We start from the raw sequence: 15,258 nt of genomic DNA on the forward strand, positions 1-15,258 counted from the left end.
AGTTGGTCTTATTGGAGTGAGTTTTGTGGGCAGTCAGAACAGTGGGAGTGACCTTCCAAGGGTTAAATGAAATGGAAAATGGACCTGTACAGTCATATTTAACACTAATGCTATTGGTTTGAATATAGCACCTATTACTAGTTTATGGGGAATATCATGCAGATTTTGGTTTTTAACACACCAACATCCGCATGATTCCATAAATACAGTATGCTTTTCCCCTGTTAAGGTATTTAAAGCATTTGATTATTATGAGATACGTTAAATATCTTTTAACTTGTAATTCCAAACCATGCGTAAACAGAGGTGCACGCACAAGTGTAAATACACCAACCACATCATAATCAGGCCCTAAACGTAGAGACAGCAATCTCTACATGGTGGAATGTTCTAAATAATAACACATTTGCCTTGCTGACAATGTACAAATCCAAGCACATATTATCCCTGCTGGAAAAAGAGACACAATGCCATGTTAAACTCCTGTGAGCAATAACATTTTTCATCACAGAAGAAGATTTCAAGCAAGTGATTCAATTCCTTGCATTACCAAGAATGGACTATAGCAATTCCTTACTCGTCAGAATTCCCATGCTCAACCAATCCCCTTTCCAATCAGCCCTTTTTGCTGTTGCCAGGCTGGTTACTGAGACAAGAAAATTAGATCAGATAATTCCATTTTTCATCCCTCTTCTGTTGATCCCTATTGAGGCAAGAACTATTTTTAAAATGGCTGCATTAACCATAATTCACTACTTGTCGAAACAATAAATTATCTTGCCAACTAACTGTTGAGGATGTCAACGCTATCTCTGCAGTTCGTTCATTCTTTAAATCACTGCCTTTAGAAAGTGTAACAAGACTAAATCAATCTTTTACAGAAAAGTTTGTTGTTTTCAAGCAACATCCTTCTGAAGGACTTTTGACTGATTGATATTAATGAATCAAATCTCTACTTAACTAACATTTTAATTTGCATATTTGCATATGGCTGTGTTTTTCACTTCCCTGTCTCCCATTATTGTCTATGTTGTATTTGCGCCATTGAATGTTTATGCTTACTGTGTCTAAAAAGCTAGGTGTTGGTTACTCTTTCTGGCAAACACTTGGAGTTGAAGGTTTTCCTTGCGATTATCCTTTTTAGGCACTTTTCAGATGGTTGTATATTGTTTCACTAAATATAATATTGTATGTATACTTGTAGTTTCATAATTTGTGTGACTAATGGCTGCCAGTTTATGTGCAGTACAGGATGCTTCAGTTAGTTAGGAAAACAATCAAATGATGAAGACTATAGGCATGGTCAGTTCATTGGGAATATTTATCTCATAAGCCATAGGCCTGATCTCTTTGTTATGAAACGTTGGACCAAAAGTAGTAGGTCTACCTTACTGATTTTTCAAAAAGTATTTAAGCTCTTGTATGCTAAGGACATGCTGGAGTCATCCATCATAGCAGCACTTGGGAACTGTGGACAGCTCCAGTAGACCCTGGCATTAGGGGCAGGAAATCACTTTAGTGTGAGAACCAGAGGGTTTCCCCAGCAGCCTGACACAGTTTATTTTCTCTGTAATGATGATTGCAAGCATGACGATGACGTCGCTATAGGGAAAGTGAAAGTAAACTGTGACGATTGGTTCATTTATCTTTAGTTAAATTGGTGCTCGGGCATATCTGAAGTCCCCAGAGCACTGATTTATGGGGCAGTGTTGTTGGAAAAAGGTGTATTTTCCCTTTCCAGTGGTGTCTCTCCTTAATTGATCCCACCAGGCATCAGAGATCAGTTTTGAAGGGGGGAGAGGTCCCCCTGTCAATGTCTAGTGCTCCCCCTTCCCCAGCCCCAAAAGCCTTTCTGCCAACCTGGGGGGGAGATTAGAGGCTATTCTCTACAGTCCACCCCGGGGAACAGTCATTCTGCCCCACCCCCCATACGGGCCAAAAGGTGTTTTCCTCTAATCTGCCTGCTGGCAGGGGGTAGAAATCCTACTAGAACCTAGGGAGTCTATTTGGAGGGGGGGTTCCCCCCAGTAATAGGCTAGTGTCATCCATTTAACAAGCCACCAAAACTATCCCCCGCCGCTCCACCTCCCTCACCCCCACACCCTCCCAGGGTAGATAGGAGGTTATTAACTGCAATCTGTCAACCTGGTGCACAAAATTCACTAGACACCGGGGATGCTCTTTGAGGGATAGAAAAAGGGGTTGAGGTGGCCCACCCTCATATCAGACCTAGCCCCCACCCCCAAAATTACCTCAGCAGTATTTCTACCACCCCCCGGGTCCCCTGGGGGGAGGAATAGGAGGTCCTTACCTCCAATCTGCCCTCAGGATGGCAGAAGGCTTACTAGACACCTGGTAGTTTTGTTATTATTACTATAAGAGGTGGGGGAGGCCCACCCAGACCTTTGGCCGAGCACCCACCCCTAAAATGACCCCAACAGTCTATATGCCCTCCCTGGGGGCAGGGGATGGGAAGTCTCTACCAGGGCAGAAAGTCATCTAAACACTAGGGAGTATTTTCTGTGCTAGATAGAAAAAGCAGTGGGAGAATATTTACCCATAATATACCCCAGGTTGGTCATAAAAACAGCTGTGGCCATTCAGGAAAAGGGACAGGGTATGATGTGTGGGTAAACCAACCCCCCTTTTTATTTCATTAATCTATTTTTCCCCTTGTGCCTAGTGGCCCTACTGTCCCACAGAGTAGAATTTGGGTAGTTACCCTCAATTTACCACAAGGAGGGCAGAAAGACTGATTCACCTATTCTTGGGTGGGATTCTTGGGTGGGAGCACAGTGTGATGCCTAGGTTACCTGCCCCCACTCCCTTTTTGTATTTTGGGGAATATTTATCCCCTTATGTCTTGTAGCCTTTCTGTCCTTGGGGCAGATCTTGCCAAACAGTTCAGTTCACCTATGAGAGTGGTAAGGGCCAAAAGCTGGCACACCTCATTTTTACTTTTAGGAATATTCTTGCCTGGGTGTTTAGTGATCTTTCTGTCCCCTGGAGACAGATTTTGATTAAACACACTCAACCCACCCCTAGGAGCGAGGACAACAGGCTGATGAACCTATTCTGGAATGGGAGCACAGCATGATGCCTGGGTGAGCCGTCCCCACGAAGTGGGCATTGTGCTGTGCTTCCACCCAGGACACATCTATATTTCTTTCCCTTAGGGAGTGGCTTGTAAGTACTCACCCAAAATCCACCCTTCGGGCGAGAAAGGATACTAGACACAATGCATTTCAACATAGTGCCAAAACAAACAAAAGGCTAGAGTGACCTACTCTGGCATTAAGCCAATACTCCTACTCCAGAATGAGCAATAGAGTGTTTCCCCCCCCAACCAAGGGATTAGAGCATCCCCATCTGTTGGACATGTCTGGCTTAGGACGGCCTTCCACCTAACCTTTTGCTTACTCTTCTATTTTTGATTTTCTCTTCTTGTTGACCTTAGGACTCTGTGCACTTTACCACTGCAAATCAATGCTAAAGTGTGGACTCACTCCCTTAAACATAGTTAAATTGGCTTACACCCAATTGACACATTTAATGTACTTGTAAGTCGTTAGTAAAGTGGTACCATCTGTACCCAGGGCCTGTATATGAAATGCTACTAGTGGGCCTGCAGCATTGATTGTGCTACCCACCTAAGTAGCCTTTTAACCATATCTCAGTCCTGCCACTGCAGCCTATGTGTGGAGTTTTGAACTACCATTTCAACCTAACAAAATAAACCTTTTGCCAGGTACAAACCTTCCTTTTATATACATATAAGTCACCCCTAGGGTAGGCCTTGGAGAGCTCAGAGAGTGTGGTGCAGTGTATATAAAAAGTTGGAGATGTACTTTTAAGTTTTACATGTCCTGAATGTAAAAAACCTTTAAATTACTTTTTCTCTACTGCAAGGCCTACCCCTCCAATAAGATAACACTGGAGTTACCTTATTACATTTGATAAGCTGTAACTTCCAAATGAGAACTGGTAACCAGTTCACGTTTGATGTATTTGAAATTAAAAAACCTCTCTCATGTTAAAGTCAGATTTAAAATTACAATTTTGAAAATGCCACTTTTAGAATGTTCTCTTATAAAATAATGGGTTCCTGAAGGAGTCACACCTGTGTACTCAAAACTGAGTTGCTATAACAATCAAACTAATCCAACTAATATTGAATTAAACTAAGTTTTTATAGAAAATTGTATTTTTTATGAATATGACTACAAATGTCTATATATTATTCACAATCTATTACAGTGATATTCAATCATGCTCCACCATAAGACATTGTAGAAAGAAATACTGACTCACATTGATAAAAGAAAAACAATTTTAGTTGTGCCACTATAACGATCAATTGAAAATGGTGTATCCACCTATCATATCCCACATTTTCCGATCATAGTTCAGTCATAGTTGACAAAATGGTTGGAAATGATCGAAGTTGACTGATGGAGGTTAGAAAGGATGTATTATCAATGTTTTTTCAGATTCAAATGTTAACCCATTCTGTAAGACCGTCATCAGGACTCAGTGAAGTAAACAAAGCCAAAAGGACAGTCCCCTGAAAAATCAAAAATATCAACATACACTAAACCATAATCCCAATGTATGTGAATACATATTACTTGATAGTTCTGCAGTCTTTCAGACAATATGTACATGGTCATGAGAAATCTGACCAGCAATGACCCAATCTAATATTTGTTTAATTCAATATTAGCTAGATTGTGATACCAATTCAATTTTGAGTACACAAGTGACTCCTTCAGAAGCCTATTATTTCATAATAAAAGGTATACCCGGTCTCCTGATTTAATGCTGGGTAGCCCTAGCATATTTAATACTTATAGAAAGTTGGTGTTTTCCTGCCTTTGCCGTTCAGGGGCATATTTAAGAGCCCCTAGTGCTGCCACAGTGTCATTTTGTTATGCTAAGGTGGCACTAATGTGGCTTTTTCATCAGGCCATATTTACAAAGTGGCGCAATGTATGCATTACTCAACTTTGTAAACCCTTGTGCCACATTATGCCTGTGCTAGGCATAATGAATGCAAAAGAGGAGTTCCAGCACTGGTAGGCTTGCAAAAATGGCACAGTGACATTTAACTGATTTTTGGCTCAGTGCAGGCGTTAAAATGGTGCTCCCATAAAAACCTATGGGTCTCCTTGCACTTTGCTACACGAGTGTCAACATTTTTGACGCTAGCATAGCAGAGCGCCACAATAGCGTCAGAAATGTTGGCGCTATTGGGCTAATGACCGTCATGGTGCTCTGTGTCGCCAGGTGAGGGTATGGGTGCACAGAAAAAGTGGCGCATCAGCTCCACCTTTTCATAAATATGAGCCATAGTGCCTGCAGTCTGTCTCTGGGTCACATGACTAGGTGTAGCTGACAGTTGAGCTTTCTGTACTCCTCCAAGACAGCACACACAATAGAGAATTTAAGTGTGCCATATGGGCCATTACAGGTAGGATCGGATGGCAGAGCTGGGCACACCCCTACTTACACTTAACTAGGCTATATCCTGCTTCCACACTAGTGAGTCTGCAGCACTGATTGGGCCGCCCACTTAAGTAGCCTCTCAAACATGTCTCAGTACTGTCATTGAACCCTGTGTGTGTAGTATTAAATTGTCATTTCGACCCGGCAAAATAAACCTTTTGCCCGGCCTAAACCTTTCTTTTTTATACACGTTACTCTTAGTGCCAGACCTAAATCACCCGTATGGCAGCGTGTAGTATATTTGAAATGTTGGACATTTACTTTTAACTTTTACATGTCCTGGTAGTGGAAAACTCTTAAATTCATTTTTCACTACTGAAAGGCCTGCCTCTCCCAGGGTCAATGAGAGTTGTCCCACAGGACTGCTATTGGCACTATGCCCAGTTACACAAGAGGGGCTGCGTTTTTATTGGGACACGTGGGAATACACAGGGTGATCAGAATGTTGTGGATCTCTGCAGATTCTGCAATTTTATTCCACAGAAACGCAAGGAAAAGTACACATTTTAGACAAGGTCTGAAGTTTGCATTGTTGGTTCCACACGAGTCACACCACACAGGACTCTCCTTTGTGCCTTGGTCTCAAAAATATCTTGGTTTGGTAGGTTTCTCTCTGTGGCTGCTGAGCCCAGGCCCAAATACGCAGCTTCTCCCATTGCCAACTCAGATAATTTTTTGACAGGGAATGTTGATGTCTCCACATTGTGTTTTGGCCCCTTTCCTGTTGCAAGCGCTATGTCCACCCATACAAGTGAGGTGCCATTTTTGTCGGGAGACTGGGGGAATGCTAGGTGGTAGGAAATGTGTGACTTCTCGCAGACTCCAGAAATTTACATCACAGAAATATCAGGAAACCATGTGTTTTTAGTCAATGTGAGAATTACAAAGGTTTCTAGGTAAGATAACGTGATGACATCTACCTAAGTTGAATGGGGATCCTACAAACCCTATATATTGTTGTAACTATTAGAATGTAGCAAGCTTAAAAGTATATTGCTTTCATAAAACACCCATAGTGAGAAGAGGTTACAGAAGAAAATACTGTCACAAATTGCTACTTTTTTTTATTATAAAACAGTTAGGGCCTGATTTGGTTTCTGGTAGAGGGGGATACTTAGTCACAGAAGTGATGGATATCCCATCTGCCATTTTACGATCCAATTATATCCTATGAAGTTCATAATATGGCGGATGCGGTATCCATCATGTTTGTGATGGAATATTCCCTCCGTCAAGATCTAAATCAGGCCCTTAGTTTCTTCAGGAAAACCTTGAGGATCAACACAAGCAACCACTTGCTGAATTCAAAATTGTATATACGTTTTAGAATTCTGTAGCTTTCTAGAATCACCCCTTGGTTTCACACCTGTTTCCATCACAAACCTCAAGTTGGTTTGAAACACAAACTTTATGAAAAATAGGCCACCTCTTTCTTATATGCTAAAACTGTGGCACAAAAGGTTATTTTGATTCAGATCTTCATGCTTCTGAAAGCTAGGGAGATGGAGACTATAGCACAGAAAACCTTTCACTGATGGCATTTGTAGGAAAGAAAAAAACAAACACATTTTTTGCGGAGTAGTTTTTTACAATTTTCCCAAAACATCAAAACTGAGCTATAGCTTGGAAGTCTTCTTGGTTCCCTCCAGGGTAAACCACAAACCCTGGATACCTTTAGAATCAGCAGGATGTTGAATAAAAGGATGTGCATTTGGTGTGGATACCTTATTATGTGGAAAAAAGTTATGAAGGCCTAAATGCCAACTACCCCAAATAGCTAAAAAAGGGCTTCGAATTTTAGTGGGGAAAGGCCTAGCCTAGAGCTTGAGGGCTAGACTGTAACGACTGATGTATGCTGGTATTTTGTTACATGGAATCTCACTGGTTAACTTAGTAAGGAAGGGTTTGGTGTTGGGTACCCCCTCAGATAAACCATTGAGGTAGAAGACTTCAAGAGCTGTTGTATATTGTTTTGTCAACTGCTAACTTACACATAGCTATAGTTCTGCTCACTGTTTGCCTAACGGCTCACTTGTGAGAAAGCGTATGCTAGATACAGTATGCCTGAAGTGGTGATGGTGATGATGACAAGCCAACTATAAAGTCAAAAGATATTATTGGTTTCTTTAAGACAGTTATGCTAGATGCCATAGCACTGATCCACTTATTTAGAAATGTTATGACAAAGACTGTAGGCCTGACGAATTTATTGTGAAAAGCATGTATTAGAGACAATATTCTTGTACAGGTGGATTGTCATTATGCTGAGTTGAAGATTCTTGGCCTGTATTTTATGTGGAATCTCAGAGATTACCATTTTATTCCAGGTCCTTCGTGTTAGTTCTGTTCTATAATAAAACCCTGAGTGTAGATTCTAACTTTGAGAACCCTTGTCATCCTGTTTTAAATAGGGTTCTATATTGTTTTGTCAGCTGTAATATTGTAGATATTTTTACCTTTTCTAAGTGTACTAACAAAGTACTGGCAAAGATTGTACGGAGGCATACCAACAATAAAGGTGACTGGAAAGGCTATTTCTGTTATAATGTAAATGAATGTATTATCTACCAAGCACACAATCTATAGTTTTTGACAATTGATTCTGAGGTATGTCTGTGATTGGTGACATGAGCATTAAGATATGTATATTTTTTTTCTGGGGCATTAATATTTGACATATTTCCCTAGTACCACTATGTTTGATTAGACATTCAACTGCATACAATAACAAATTGTTTTACTGTTTTTGATATTTGTTGTACCCCTGCTTCAGAGTATTTTGCACCCGACCACTGGTCCGTGTGGTCCCAGGAAGCTCGTTCCCTGATAGGGAGGGTAAGCTGGGGTTTTTCCCCTTGCATGCATACGTGTGCCACGTCTGACACCCTCACCGTGTTTTCCCACTGTCTGATACTGTTGTTTCATTATTTTGAATTCATGACATCGTCACTATGTAAATACGTGCTGACTTTGCCACCCTTGACTGACCTGTGTTTATTCGATTACAGGGCGACATTTAGGAATAGTACATCCAATATGTTCTCGGACTAGTGTAAGTGACTGGATACATTGCAACTGAGAATTTCAGGTTATAGCAACCCCTGCAGCTTATAATTAGGAGAAACATGTAGTCGTTAGGTCCTGAAGAAGAGTCGCTGGACCCGTATGGACCACAGAGACGCGAAACATGTTGACCCTTTGTTAGTGATGGTTGGAAGTTCCCCACCCTTTCTTCTCATGTGGTATAGAGTGATTGACCATTACCTCTGTTTCACTCTTTTGACTCTTTTTTAATCTTGGCCTCAATCCTCCGTATGGACTAATAAATTGATTGCCCTGTGTTTAGTTTTGGGAGCCAATTTTAACCTTTAGCTTGATTCTTCCATTTTTCTCCTTCCCAAACTCACTCTTAGGGTCTTGGCATCATCACAAAAAGATCTCTGGCAAAGAGCCCCCCCTTTGGGGTGGTGCCCGTCAGACATTGCAGTGCCGGTCTGACGAGGAGCAACTCCGATGATGAAGCATGACACCCAATTGGGTGTGTGAGGTTTCTTGCTCCTAATATTTAGGACTCCTTTGTATCCTTTCTCCTCTTTCCGTTGGAACAGTGTATTGTATTCATTTACCTAGTATCACTAATCGGGAGGTCATACACTGGACCATGATTCCTCCCCATCCCCCTGTTTATTATTTTATTTCTGTTATAAGCCTGATCTTTGCTTGTTTGTCAAAGGAGATTTCTTTACGAGTCATACCTATATGTATTTTAGTTTTATTTGCATGTGCCTACATGCTTTTAAAGTCATTATAAATAAACAAACCTGGCGTTAGTCAGTCCTGCAGTGTTTCATTCAAAGGAAATCAATCCATCAAATGTGGCAGAAAAAAGACCAGTTTGACTGTTATTATGCATTCATTTCCTGTTGTACCGGCACACCGTATAGTTTGTTTCTAGAAATGCCTCTAGATTTCATGCTTACTCTACCATTTTGATCACATTTTGACTTATTATTCATAAGATTGTTCACGCTGTTCATCATGATTGACTATTAAATGCCCAAGACCGTAGGATTGTGCTTTTGGGTTGGGTGGGAAAAGTTCCTTCCCCCCCCCATCGAAGATTCACTACTTGGCACTCCTGATGGCAAAAAACTGCTGGGTTGCCTCTGGGGTAAGAGAAGGTCCCTTGGATTCAAAATGAGTTTGGACTCCATCGTTTATTATAATAATGAATAGTTGGAAATATATGGTGACCTGGTACCACCAATATCGAGGCTTAAACACAATTGAGGCCCTTTAAAAGCATACTTACCTCTCTCACATAATACAACTGTTATGATATTGTCATTGCGAGATAACATACTTTTGCCTATTGATAAGCACTCCTAATCATAATGCGTACTACTCTGCAGCCAGCAGTTATGGTTCCCACCTGTGCATGTGACTCACCCAGGGTAGCTTCTAATCGTTAAACAGGGAAGTTGGTGGATTAATATTTGATTTATACCGCAACTTTTTGGCAACTCAATTTCATGTGCTTAATAGTAGAGATTGTTATTAATCAATATGTGAGTGGATATGTGAGAGCAGATACAACAACTCCACATGTATTCACTCCCGTGACTAATCAGCTGGATTGCGATTCTGATGTTTTATTAGTACCTGTTTTCTGTAGGTAAATGTGAAAATGAGAATTGTATTAAACAGGACAGTGCAAGTGCACCATTTGCACCAAACTGCGTGCACCTGTGCAGACCCGTGCTATCAGTCGCTTCAAAGTCAGGATCAGAAAGTCTGCAACTTCTGGATTACAATACAGCCAAACATGACAATTGGATTCCCTTACTACATGCTCTGATGCCACTAATGATGTATTTAACAAGGTCTTCGTTATCATCATTACTGATACTAGGAATTTAATAAAAACTTAGGGCCAGATGTAGCAAAGGTTTTAGCCCATTCTGTGTCTATGGGAAAAAGTGTTCGTACATATGGCCCTTAATTCCAGCTTTTGTTCCTGGTGTGCTAGATATAAGGCTGAACATACCTGGATATCATGGATAAACTTATATAATGTATTCTTTTTAGTACTCACCACACATCCCTGGGCCACAGAGTAAATTAGAATCACAATAAATATACACAAAATTGTACGAATCTGTATTGTCAGGCACCCTGGAAAGCACTGCAAGACAAAAAAAGTAAAAAGATGAGTTCAGCTTCAATGTAGACTAATAGTGCTACAATCCAGAAATAAGAATCATAGGGGGTTATTCTAACTTTGGAGGAGTGTTAATCCGTCCCAAAAGTGACGGTAAAGTGACGGATATACCACCAGCCGTATTACGAGTTCCATAGGATATAATGGACTCGTAATATGGCTGGCGGTAAATCCGTCACTTTTCCGTCACTTTTGGGACGGATTAACACATTGCTTATCATTGCTGAGGCTAAACTGGAGTGAACGCTTTTGATTTTTGATCCAGCTTTCGTTTTACAAGAAAGGATAATTACCACATCTGGAATTCCTTAATCGTACACAAATGTTTGATATAATTACTACTGCAATTTTTTGCACTACTGTGTATTTGCCTGTGGTAACACCACATACATTTTGTAACTTCTGCCAATACTTTTCACCAGAAACAGAATTGTGGTTATCAACGGCATACAGGAGAGGGACACGTCAAATGCCACTGTTCGTGCGATGTTCGTGTAGATTATTCCCCATAACTCTTCAAAATGCTTCTCCTGTACAAAGGCATCTTATTGTTTAACCCATTAAAAAACATTATCGAGCACTCATTAGGTTATGTACCTTTTGCACGAGATCTGAGAATCAGAAGGAAATATGAAATACTGTGTTTTTCTTTGCTATTAATATCTATATAATTATAAAACGGTAACTGGGAATAACGGGCATGTTATACACCGAAGGATTCTGAGTGACACTTAATAGTCAACTAGAGCAAACAGTAACTAGCAAACTCTCCCTGGAACCTCACTTGAACAGGTCTGCTGCTTTCCACAGAGCAAGCACAGGTTTAGTAATCACAATGGGACTAGTAACTCCCTTCATTGGCCCCATCATGATCAGACTTTTTCAAAGGTCCAAATAGTTCACATAATCAAGTTTTCATCTAGAGTATGCAGAAATGTGAACTGTTTCATGAAAAAAGGTTTCTGTGAAAATAGCCAGTGTTATTGACGTAAAGAATACATTTTAGATAGGGAGTTCTCCGGGCATTTAGAACTTACTAGGCCACAATGGTACCAACTGAGGTCTTTCATCTATGGCATCCTATGCTCCTCTATTGCGTACCCTCAGATTGGCACTTAAGACACCTGTGACCTAATTTGTGGAGTTCTGCAAAGATCCTCCCTGAGCCTAACCCTCTTCAACTCATACATCATCCTATGAGTTAGCACCATCCACTCTCAAGATATCAACGTTCTCTCCTTCACCAATGACACACAGCTCATTCTCTCCCTCACGAACAGGACACACAATACCCGGATCAAGTTCAATTTCAGCATAACTGAAATCACACACTGGATTAAGAGCAACTGTCTGAAGCTGAACACCGGTAAGACTAAAATCATGATCTTGCAGAAGAGCACTTCATAGTGGGACTCCACCTGGTGGCCAACATAGCTAGGCCCAACATCCATGCCAAGAACCTCGAAATGGTCATTGTGGAAAAATGGGTTGATGGTTGACTGGTGTGTGAACCCAGGTCAAACAGCAAGCACAATTCTTGTCAAGGTAAGCAACCCCCAAATTAACCTGTGCTCACCCTCTGGTAGCTTGGCACAAAGCAGTAAGGCTAAACTTCAAAGTGATCTGTAAAGTATTTGTGCAACACTTCAAACAGTAAAATAGTGAAAACACCACACAAAAGAGTCTCATACTAGGTTAAAAAGTAGAACTTAATTTAATAAATAAAACAAGAACAAAAGAACAACAATCCAATCAGTAAGCCCTGAGTTATGAATTGTTAAAGAATAGACTGTAGTATAGCGCTTTAAAGCAAAAAAGCACCAACTTGGGTCATCTGGTTGTGCAGGACTGGGACACAATCAAAAGTTCAGGTTAACGGTCATGGAGCTCAGGCCGGCTACAAGGACACAGTTAGGTTCCCTGAACACAGTACCTTAATCCTGGTTGCAGAGCATTGCGTGGATCTGAGTCATAGATGTGTTGTGCAGCTGTTGTGAGGCGTTGGTTCGGATATGCAGTAAGGCTGTGGTTCAAGGTCCTGTCATGTCAACGTTGAGGATCCTGTTGACAGGGCTGTGATGCAAAGGTCAGTGACTGGGTTGCGTTGTGCAGCCGAGGCGATGGGTCGGTTCCAATGAGTGGTGATGCTGCAATGAGGAGCTTTGGCATGGTCTTCAAATCTGCTGTCAATGTGGGATGCGAGGACCCATTCCAGGGAAATGTTGTGCGATGGCAGTTTTGAAGGTGATGTGTTGAACTCAAGATGTGGAATGTGGCGGCTATGCAAGTCTTCTGTGTTGGAACCAGAAGAGATTCGGGTCCAGTCCTTCTCACTCCCAGGCAGGAGGGCAGCAAGCAACAGGTCAGCACAGTAAAGCAGAAGTCCAGCAGAGTGCAGTCCAGCAGAGTGACAGTACTTCAGCAGCATGAGCAGTCTTTGTTCCTGGTAGAGTATGCACAGGTCCAGTAGTGTACTAAAGTGGTGGTGTCTGAGGTTCAGTTCTTATACTCAGTGGTGTCTTTGATATGAGAAATACTTCAAAGACATGCCTTTAAAGTGCATGGATGTCCTGTCCTCCCTGCCCTGGCTCCAGACTAACTGCAGGGATTATGCAGCCCTTTGTGTGATAACAAGACGCAGCCTATCAAGGTGTAAGCAAGATTGTGTCCATCTCCTCTCCCCATCCTGCCCAAGATGGCGCATCAAGTCACAGATGACCCATTAAGTCACACCTATGCTCTCATTGTGATGCTGAGGAAGATTTTCAAATGGCTCCCAATCAGCACATGGAAAACTGTCGCACATGCCCTCATCACAATCAGGCGTGACTACAAGAACACCATCTATGCTTGGTTCTAAAAAACTCACCAAAGGTGATAGAACATTAGGAACTTGGCAGCCAAAATCTCTCTCAACCTCCCATGCCACACTGACATCACATCACACCCGAACGAGCTTCACTGACCCCCAATAAAAAATGAAAAAAAACAAGCACAATCCAAACTCATCATTCACACATTCAAGACACAACATAACAGTGGCCCAGTATATCTCAACAATTGCATCAGCTTTCACTGTTCTTTCAAACACCTCCACTTGTCTGGACTTCTACATGCACACATCCAACACATACAGAAAACCAGAGGCAGAGCCTTCTCCTTTATCACTCCTAAAGTATTAAAGAACCTGCCACTACACATAAGAGCCTCCTCCTCACTTATGAGCCTCCTCCTCACTTAAGAAGCTGAACAACTGTCTTTTAGAATAGTCCCAATAGATTGTAGCCTTGGCTAGACTCCCACTTGCTCAGTGCCAGGATACCCTCCGGGTGATAGTGTGCTCTACAATCTGCATAACATAACATAACATAACATAACATAACATAATATAACATAACAAATAACACGTTTCAGAGTGATGAGCCACAGTAGTTCAAAGCATTTCACAGAAATTATGTGATGAGGTTCAGAATTCAGCAACACAAATAACTAATAAAATTAATCTTAGGGACCTATTTACAAAGGTAAATCTGCATGTGTAGATTTACTGGTAGTAAATTTACAGTTTCACTCTTTTTAATTTTAAGTAACTTTACCACTTTCAGCTATTCACAAAATTCAAATGTAAAGTTACTCAAAAGTGTAGACTTACATGTCTCGGCATTCTGAAACAGATGATGGAGCCAAACTTACAAGTATAAAGTTGCTATTACCAAAAAAACAGTAGTAAGTCCTGCACCGCACACTGCAGCCACTGATACTTCAACTCCCTCTCATAGCAAACAATGTGGGTAGGGACTTAAAGTACCCCTCCCCCCTATAGGAAATAATGCTATATTAAATTATATTATTTTAAATAGGTATAATTTAAAGATTAAAAAGTATCTGGAAATAAAGATTTTTTTAAATGTTTAACATACTTTAATAACCGTATTTGTGATTAAAAATCAAGCTTGCATTGATTTTTAATTGATATTAAGTTAGTTTTAATTAATTCTATACATCACTTTTGATCATTTCTAATGCATAGTAAAAAATGTTTTTAGTACACATGGAATTGTTTTGGTGAATGCATCTTTAGAAATGTCAATTTAATATGTTTAGATTGAATAAATATTTAATTCAAAATTAAGTGAAATATGCTGTAAAAATCATGTTAGACGTTTAAAATAAATATTTGTAAAGTTATTTTACACTAATATTTAATTCAATAATATTTTTGTACTATTTTCTGAAGTTTTATAAAAATGCTTGTACTTGTTTCTATAATTGATTGGAGGGAGATCTTCGCCCAGGTTTCAATGGTTTTGGAAATAATAGGCTTTAACGTGCCAGTGCTTCCAAACATATGCCCAAAGGTTGTATGCATGCATTAGCACATTAAGTAGAGGCAAATTTCCTTTGACAATACCTGCTATGAGGATGATCCTACTTGATAATAGTAAATTGTTTCATATAGAAAAATACCATGTCATTTCTTGAAAGCCATTATCCAAAAAATTGAACAAGTGGCACTGTTTTTAAAATCCATT

At 40.5% G+C, this 15,258-nt stretch overlaps 1 protein-coding gene across 1 annotated transcript in view; it reads right to left on the reverse strand.

Moving 5' to 3' along the window:
- The window catches only part of ADCY1 (adenylate cyclase 1), a 1,375,168-nt gene that overhangs the window by 234,638 nt on the left and 1,125,272 nt on the right, over positions 1-15,258 (reverse strand). The window contains exon 12 of the mRNA XM_069216207.1: positions 10,601-10,690. Coding sequence (XP_069072308.1) covers positions 10,601-10,690 — 90 coding nt within the window. The remainder of the gene's footprint in view (positions 1-10,600; positions 10,691-15,258) is intronic.

Source organism: Pleurodeles waltl, chromosome 2_1 (assembly GCF_031143425.1).
Source record: "Pleurodeles waltl isolate 20211129_DDA chromosome 2_1, aPleWal1.hap1.20221129, whole genome shotgun sequence".
NCBI lineage: Eukaryota > Metazoa > Chordata > Amphibia > Caudata > Salamandridae > Pleurodeles > Pleurodeles waltl.